Below are 9,291 nucleotides of genomic sequence, written 5' to 3' on the forward strand. Positions count from 1 at the left end.
CCGGCCACCCGTGTACAGTAGACGGAATGTCCGGAAGCTTTACGAAAGCGGAAGTAGATACTTTTAATGGATCCCCCTCTTTCTTATCCAAGCCGACAAAAATTAAGTTTGAAAGACTATGGCTTGACATTTCAGGTAAATAGCATAATTATACTTCAAAGCCATAGCCAGATCTTAAAAATTCTATAAGGCTATTTTTTAGGTGATTACGAAATGACCTCATTCGAGGTTGTCAGATTACAGAAAACATGGCTATCTGTTGTGTATTTGACGGTATGTACGGGTGTTTACGCGTCTAAACATTAAATATGTCGGTGTTGGAAGTAGGATGCAGCAACATAGTCATAGATTTTACAACATTTTGAACATTTTTCTTAATTTCATTTATGTTGAGTAACAGACAACATTGTCCCATATATTTTTAAAGGATTAAACGGATAATTCTGATCCATTTACAGGATATGTAAATCATTTTAGCTATGCGTGAAAAATATGGCCTTTGTAAACATGTCATACATTTATTAACAGAATGACCTTTCTTCCCATGATTTTTCTAGTATTTGCGTTTTCCTGTTCAATTCATGCTTTAAAAAAGTAACGACCATTAAATATCAATAAGCCTAAAACAGACGGTAAATGTGATTATATTGCATGTTCTTTGCTCATCATTGCCAGGTGCTTTTTATTTCGTAAACTAAAAGTTGCGGTACAAAACCATTGGTAAAGATATGCTACGTTCTCTACATCTTTTGTTTGAAAGTAATGGGAATGTATGCTTATCAAACACACTAACTTTTATAAAATGATAGAGGGCTGTATGGATTAAAAGAATAAAGGAGGATTGATCACCAAAACTGAAAACCTAAGATGGGAAGAAAGTACAGCAAAGAAAGGATTTCAGTTAATCTGTGAAGAAAGCTCTTGATAGTCAATGATTAATATTGGCTGGACGACTTGGTATAAAAACAGACTTCAACAAGAAAAAATGTGTTTGAATGGTATAAAGTAACATACTAGTTTATAAATAACAAAATCAACAACAAAAATTATAAAGTCCCATGGCCTATGGTCATATTGGGATTTGATAACAGCACATTGCAGATAGCGTCCAAACTTTCCCTTCTTGCCACCATTTAGTTTACTTTCCCTGATATACCTTCCCATTTTTGCCACATGACTAGGGGTAGGTTTTGATTCATAGGCCAAGGTTGGCCCTAAACTAGTTCACATACATCAACTGACAGTTGTTTGTCCGGTAGGCTACTGTCTCATGGACAAACAGTTGTCTGTCTGCTTGGCTTCTGTCACTATGTCAGATTAACTGTTGTCTATCCATTGGGTTACTACCACTATAACAGACTAACAGTTGTCTGTCAACTTAGCTAATGTGACTAAGTCAGACTAACATTTGCCCATCAAAATGGCTGTCTTTTATTCTTTTCCACATTTTTTTTAAAAATAAGATGTGTGTATAAGTATATATTTATATATGTGCCTGTTATTTATCATGCACACCATCAGAAAATGAACTAATTACATACACAGAAGAATGAAAAAGAAATAATGAGTAACTGTGCTACAACTTTTTTTTCCAGATAAGACTGTGGAAGGGTGGCCTGGATTTTGCAGCTGTACTTCATGATTCAGTGCTTGTATGAGTAATATGCAGAGATTGCTCACCGGATCTATTTGTGTATGTAATACCCTTTCATAGTCCACCAAATTTTTTGTCATGATTCATCACTTGCATTTGCTTTTGGCTATCATTAGCCTCTTAAGTCAAGGTGCAACATGCAGCAACAATCAGAAACAGGCTAAGGGCTGCATCCCATCATGCATTTGTGAAGGTAAAGCACATATTCGGTGTACCATTGATTCCCAGTTTATTGAGAATGCAGCAAAATTCAATCAGTTTTTGAGAGACAATAAACCTGGAGAGTATGCTATTTCTGTACATTTTAACACAAGTGAAACGATGATTCCAGAAATATTGAGAGGACTTTCAATGTTGAGGAATGTCAGCTTAGCTGGAAACAACATCAAGGATGTGCAGAGTGGCATTTTTGATGGCATGTCCATCCGACACTTAAGTTTGAGTCACAATGCCATTACTGATGCCTCCCCAAAGTCTTTCACTAGATTAGATGATCTGCTTACATTAGATCTCAGTTACAACTATCTAGAAAGTGTTCCAAAAGATCTATTTGCTGAGATGCCAAGGCTGGAGATTTTAAATTTAGAACATAATGTATTGAATATCTTTCCTGTTGTAAGTAACTTGCCCAGGCTACGTATTCTCCTGGTGAATGACAACAGGTTGTCTTTCACTGCCCCTGGTCAGCTATCCAGTCTGCGATCCCTTCAGATTCTTAAACTTCAGAACAATAGATTCGTCTCCTTTGACATTTCACCTCGAACAGAACTGCTCAGTTTACAAAGCCTTGATATTTCTGGCAACCCATTACGATGCTCATGCGGCATTGCTGGACTTGGACAGGTTCTGCATAGCAACACATCCTTGTTGGAAAGACCACTGTCAACAAAGTGTACAACACCTGACAAGCAAGTTGTTATTGTTCGAGATGTTGTTGGCAAGCTTGATGAATGCACTGAACCATTGACTTCTGTTCCATTTCATTCTCATGTGATCCTGATCACAAGCCATGTGGAGCTGTCGTGCAGAGTCCATGGAGAGCCTGAGCCTGCTATTATGTGGTCAACACCATGGGGTCATCAGTTTGCTGATGTTGCACATCTGCACATGTTGGAGGATCATTGTGAAGAATGCCAGCCAGCAAGACGCTACAGGGTTCACGGTTTGACTGGAACTTCTGAAGTGTCAGTTCAGAGTAATGGTCGCATTCTGAGAATTTCTTCATTCAGCAGCTCCTTTAATGGCAACATTTCATGCACAGCTTTCAACCGTTTGGGTAATGCAACGGCCATCCATTATGTCAAAGCATACTCAGCTGTTAAGACAGTAATGTTGGAGAGTCTTTTCATTGGTGCATGCTGTGCTGCTGTGAGTCTTTGTTTAGGCTTTGTGGTAGGAGCAATCAAACGGGCTGTTCTTCGTTGGTGCAGCTGTGTGGGCAGAAAGAAAAATGTGAAGCACACCCCAGTCGATAATGTGTCTGTGCAAGAGAATCTTAATGAATCCCATTTTGAAGATAGATGCAAAGAAGATAGCATGGACTTTGATGATGACTACTACCCTCCAGAAACACCTTTCACCACACCTGTGGCAATCAGCCCTACATACTCGCCCAAAAAATCAGGTACCCCTGGCACTCCCCCAGGAGGTGCCTGGCTGCCATCTAACATTCTGGAAACTATGGAAGAAGTGCGCTGGCGGCTTCGCTATGGAGTTGGTCGCAGGGTGGAATCTATGAAGCGCAATGTGCATGCCATCAAGGAATCAGGTAGCATGTATGTGCACAACATCATGGAGAGTGGCTCAACAGCTGCAAACAAAGTCAAGGCTGGTGTTGTTCTCGGTGTGGAGACAGTGAAATATCATGTACAGTCTATTCGAGAGTTTTGTGGCACTGGTGACATGGGAGTTCAGACTGTGTCCATGATTTCTGTGGAAACCAACGTAGATACTCAGGAATCTCGAGAAATTATCAAGTCATTCACTATAGTTTGATGGGTTATGAAAATCATAACAGTCCCATGTCTTTTATAGCTACTGTTATTTTAAAATGTTGCAAACTAAAATAAAAGCAAAGTTTGCAATTCATATAAATCCTGGAGAAGGAAATCTGGACAAAGATTGAGTTGAGCTCAGATTTAAAACTGTTACAACAATACAGCAAATATTTGTCTGGGACCATGTTTCTGCTTTCGTTAAAAATGTTTGTGAACGGTTTTGTAATGAAAGGACATTATGTTTGGAAGGTAGCTGGGTTTGGTGACATGGGGGTTACAGAGGATTATAATTCAAGCCTTTTTTAAAGACGTAATTTGTTTAAAAGTGTGATCAAAAATGATTTTAGTATCAGCTGAATGCAACATGGACTTTCTGTTGTAATACCTGCTTTTCTTTGATTACAGCATGATGATTAGTTTTGAGTAAAAACAGACAAGGTATTCCATTAGATAAGCTGTATGTTTTCACATTTGACCTTAGCACTAACAAGAAGCAATCCACCCCAAGGGTGATACAGAACTAAGGGTTTTGTTGAAGCTTGGCTCAGCCTTCTTGTAGGTGTATAATTGAATCAAATAATAAAAATGATGAACATTTATATAGCACTTTCCCTAAAGATGTGCTTAGTGTTTCACAAAAAATGGGAAACAAACCTAAGAAACACACACAGCAGACACATACTCATAGAGTGAATACCATATTTCAAGGTTCAGACATTATTAGGTGAAGTCATTCATATAAGTCTGAATTTAAAGGAGGTCAAAGACCTTAAGTGATGTAAGCTGAAGGATACTTTTTTTTTCTGAGTTAATGGTCTTGGTAGAAAATGACCTCTGTCCGTATGTCTTTATCTTATTAGATATATAAAGAAGCCTGGTGTCAGAAGATAAACTGAGCAAGTGTGTGCAAGTATGAATGTGAGTGAGCTCAGAAAGGTACTGAGAACCAGCACCAGAAACAGAAGAGTCTATAAACTGCAGTCAGAATATTTGAATTGCAGTCTTCACTGTTTTTCGTTTTGATTGCTTGATGGCTTTGCCATGCCGTTGGAAACAGAACCTCATCCCCTTTCCCAGATCAGAGAAACATTCACAATGCATTCCATTTTGATTGTGTGCACTTTTTTTTTAAAAAGCCATCTTCTATTTCTTGGTCACAATATATGCTATATAGTGGGAATGATGGTGTTATAGAAAGCCTTATGTATTTATTTTTCTTTTTTGGTGGGGGTAGGGCGAAATGAGGATTTTCGCTCGTGTATCATATGAGACTCATGTAAAATTAAGATCAATGATAGGCATGAGGAAGAAGATCAAGTAGAGGACAGACCCTTGCTGTATGCAGAAAATATGTAGACTTGAATGTACACTTGACTGGTTAGAAGAGTGAAGATTCTAAGAAAGGGATGCACATGAGTCCAGTGAGAAGACTGTGCTGTCCATTAGGACTTATCAGAAGAAAGAGCTTTCTGCAGGACTGCTGTTGACTACTTTGTCAGGCTTACACACCTAGCAACATCAAGTCTTCTAACTGTAAGATTGCATGAGAACATTATACTATTGAAGAGTTCTATTTATTTAGACAGCAGTTTTTCAGATGATCCAATGAAATACTTTAATAAGTAAGCATATTTGGAATTTTTTTTACACTCAAGTGAGGAAGGTACTCATGCTATATTGTATATTTGAATGCATTTAAAATATTTTTGCGTCAAACATTGATATTTATATTTTAAAAATATTTAAGTTAACATACTAAATTGGCATATGAACAGTACACGTACACTATGTAAGAGAAGGTTAGTTCTGAGGAATTCAACAGAATGTCAGTTCCTAGGAGAGAAATGTCTTAAGAATGCTGCCTCACTGCTGCTGATCATATGAGTTGATAGTGAGTTGAAATGGTGCACACACTGAAAAATTTCAGGTCAGGAATTTTTTTTTTTATTCTTCAGTTTGCTTTTGCATTACAATTGTCTTTTATTAGCAGGCTTAGATTTTCAAGTGGACCAGTTACATCCTGATGTTGAGGTATAAAAAATGTAAAAAAATTGATCAGCACAGCAGTCAGATATGCTTTCTTTTGGTGAATGTACTCAGCACTATAAGAACCTCCTTTACCTTTATTTATGAACATTAGGTCATATAAAATTGGACCAAGCAGCACGGTTTTGCTCAAGAAGTTTGGAGAATGTTTGATAATTAAAAGATACCAGCTTCTACACCAAAAATGGAATATATACCCATACCCATGTATATTTGAATTCATGTACGAAAGCAACATTATATTGCCCATGTATATTTGAATTCACATAAGAAAGCAACATTATAACTTCTGATATTTAAAAATATCTATCAGCTGTAATATAGATTTTTTTTTCCAAGCATTAGCAGGCAATCAGGTATGCATCCACATTTAAGTAAGATGTGGTATGAAGGGTGTGTCTAGATCAATACAAAGTACTTTTTACTGATGTGGCAAATGGTACTGAGGACACCAGACTGTATCAATTGGATTAATTTGACAAGTGTGGTCTTTCAAATTCAGTGACATTTTATGTGCAGTACCAGTACATTTGTATTTGTGAACTGGCTGAAAAACTGTTTGAAAAGAGGTGGAAAGAAAACTTGGTGGCATGTTCTTTTTTTAAAATTTTTCCCTCATTTGCATATATTCTAAAAGCACTTTTAGAATAAGCCTGATTATATTTTCTTTTTTGTAAATTCCAAAAGCACATGCGTGTATAGTTGTTAAAGCTTGATGTATAAAATACTGCTGAAATCAGGAAAGATATTAAAAGCTTTATAGTTTGATTAATGTCTTTGAGGAATCCATATTTTCAGCATGCTTTGTACATTTTTCCTGCCAGAAATTTTATATTAGCAGCAGGGCTGACATGTTATGTAAAGTCACATGTAGTTCAGTCGCAGGCAGCTTGCCAAAGTATTAATGAAGCATTCACATATTTGTTTTACAAAAAAAATACCATAAACAGAGCCATGAGTACTTAAAATTGTTGACACTCCAAATGAAGAGCTTCATGAGCTGCGCTGCGAACATGCGAAGAGTTAAATGCAAATAACTGGCATCTAATGTTTTAAACAATGTCCAGGACAGTGTAAAGAAATATTAAGATAAGAGATTTGGATTTGTGATTGTCTTGGAAGTGTTAGTATTACTATCACAGTAAGATATCTCCATTTCCCAACCTTAATAATTTGAGATACTGTAGCTACCAATACATTGAGAATGTGGTATCCTGGATTCATAGTAGGCATTTTGCATGTAGCATCCTGTTTACATGTTTAGCTGCTTTTGAGTGACAGTGAGGTTGTTGGCTTGTCCCTTTCTTGGATTTTCTTGAAGTGTTGCAGCGATTGCACCAAAGGTTATAGAGATGTGAATGTTGATGAGTGTGCATCTTTGGCCATGATACGACTATGTGTGTAAATGGTTTAGTGAGTGGAGGAATTTTACTCAAGATAAAAAAGACCAGACCATTTCAGTGTTGCCATGACTAATGTTTTACCTGTTTTGATGCCATAAGATAAAATGGAGCTTTGAAAATTGTGAGTGATCTTTTGCTAGCTGTTTTGATCAAAGCATGTATCTGCTGTACGCTTATCTAAAGATTTTTTTTTTTAAAGTTGCATGCTGGAGCAAAGCTGCATATAATAATACAATAAGCTTTTTGTCGGTTTCATCAGGATGTCATTTTAAGGATATGCTGCAAGCAGAGTGTGATATGAGTATTTTTGTGCCTTAAACGTATGCAATGGATATCAGATCAGAGGTTCACTAATAAAGAGGCTTGACACCAGCCAACTAGCTTGTAGCAGTTGCTTTACAGAGTTGTGTAGTGTTAGGTAGGTAATTTGTTATGTGCACACTAGCCCTTACTAGTAGTGAATGTGTGACCAGCATGCCGTAACATGCGTGTACCTTATTGTCATAGATTTGTTCAGATTTATCACCTGCCTAGGATGTAAGTATTGTACTTTTACAATATTAAAATAATACACATTCCATGTCTTTAGTTGACAAGGATGATTAATGTATGGTATTAGTTTTTTTTCTGTTTGCAGCATATAGTTTCAATCTGCAGGTTTTTGTGAGTTGTCACCCTGCTCCTTTACTTATTTTCATACATTTTATTAGAAATTAGATTTTTTGTTATGCCATGTATATGTGCTGCTCAGTGTTAACAAATTATATCTGTAAAATCTTACTGTGTTAGCTGCTAGTCTTGGATTCTTAGCACAAATTTCTCATTTATTATAAAAATGCCACATTTAATTGAAACAGGACTGTTTAAGGAACAAAACTGATTGGTAAAGAGAAAAGAGCTATTTTCCAATGTTCCAGCATGAGGTTTAACAACTACAAATCTTAATAAAAGAGAAAAAGTGCAGCTTTGTTTTAAATCTTACCTTTTTTTAGAAATATCTGTTATCTTAGTAATTTAGGAATCCTTCAAATCTGTGGAGACGTCTTTAGGTCTTGAATATCCCTTGCTATGACTGCTCTTCAGCATAAGGTGATGTAGAAAGCACTTGAATTTCTTTTTCATTATTTAGTTGTACTTTGTGCCTTGTCTTCAAATATTATTACTTTAGGTCATCTTTTGGTGCTGCTTATCAATTTTTTGAAATTTGTAAATATGGAAAAAAGAGGGGGGAGGGGGTGAAGAAACAAAATGTTTGCCAAAAGAGAATGTATCAGTAATCTTACCATATCCCTCCATTAGTAAAGAACATTGCTTGCTTGCACTAGAAGATACAAGCTCAGCTTCAACTCAGCGACTTGACAGGTTGCTATTTACTGCTTATCTGATCAATGCTTTTAGAATGATTTATATATTTGTAAATGGAGCATTGATGTTGTTATTGACATTGAAGGCAAAGACAGCGATGCATGTTCTGCTGGTCTATGTAATTATGACAGTTTTGCAGGTCAATATATTATGACAGTGCTGCTGCAAATGTAATATGTTAAATGTTTCATAGAATTGTCATTAGTCTAACCCAAAACTAGCCTGGTATTTTTTGCGGCCAGCTAGCATTTGTGTCCTGTACACAGCCCTTTTGAATCCTCAAAGACCGTGTTACTTCTGTAAGTTATTTTGTGCAATAGCCAAGAATTCAGAAGAATTTTAGTCAGAATTCACTCATAACTTTGCTCACAGGTTGATGCCCTAGAAGTAGCTATATAATTATAGAATTTGTTTAGTGCCCCTCTGGGTGAAATACATGCTGAGCCAGTGTTAGGCAAGTTAATGAAACACGTTTCTTGGGACACAATTAAAGGAAAAAAAAAATGAAATAACTGAGTTCGAGTTGTTCATTGACATAAAATATTATAAGGGCCTTCCATCTGTGTGTGTGTGTGTGGGAGAGCGAAATTATGTTTTGTTGTAACGTGAAAGTATCCATGAAGATACTTAATTACACATAAAAAGGATAACCAGAAACGACTAGACACTGATTAGGGAAGTCAGGATGCATAGGGTGAAAAGAAAATGGTGGGATGGACAGTTCAGCTGATAACTGTCATCAACCGCTTGCTGAAGACTGCTGCAGAATCTGCATGCTTCAGCTCAGGAAGTAGAGGGTGACAGGGCAAAGGACTTCTGTGTAGAA

General features: G+C 36.7%; 1 protein-coding gene across 2 annotated transcripts; it reads left to right on the plus strand.

Moving 5' to 3' along the window:
• Window positions 1–5: 5 nt before the first annotated feature.
• Window positions 6–8,974, plus strand: LOC112558226 (leucine-rich repeat and fibronectin type III domain-containing protein 1-like). 2 transcript variants are annotated; one of them, XM_025228560.1, is made up of 2 exons: window positions 6–135; window positions 1,596–8,974. In XM_025228560.1, exon 2 carries the CDS (start codon window positions 1,733–1,735, stop codon window positions 3,647–3,649), a length of 1,917 nt encoding a protein of 638 aa, XP_025084345.1. In that variant the 5' UTR covers window positions 6–135; window positions 1,596–1,732; the 3' UTR covers window positions 3,650–8,974. The 2 variants fall into 2 exon arrangements, with proteins under 2 accessions (XP_025084345.1, XP_025084346.1); XM_025228561.1 differs by lacking the exon at window positions 6–135 and adding an exon at window positions 147–273.
• The last annotated feature ends 317 nt before the right edge of the window (window positions 8,975–9,291 follow it).

Source organism: Pomacea canaliculata, linkage group LG2 (genome assembly GCF_003073045.1).
Source record: "Pomacea canaliculata isolate SZHN2017 linkage group LG2, ASM307304v1, whole genome shotgun sequence".
NCBI classification, from domain to species: Eukaryota; Metazoa; Mollusca; class Gastropoda; order Architaenioglossa; family Ampullariidae; genus Pomacea; species Pomacea canaliculata.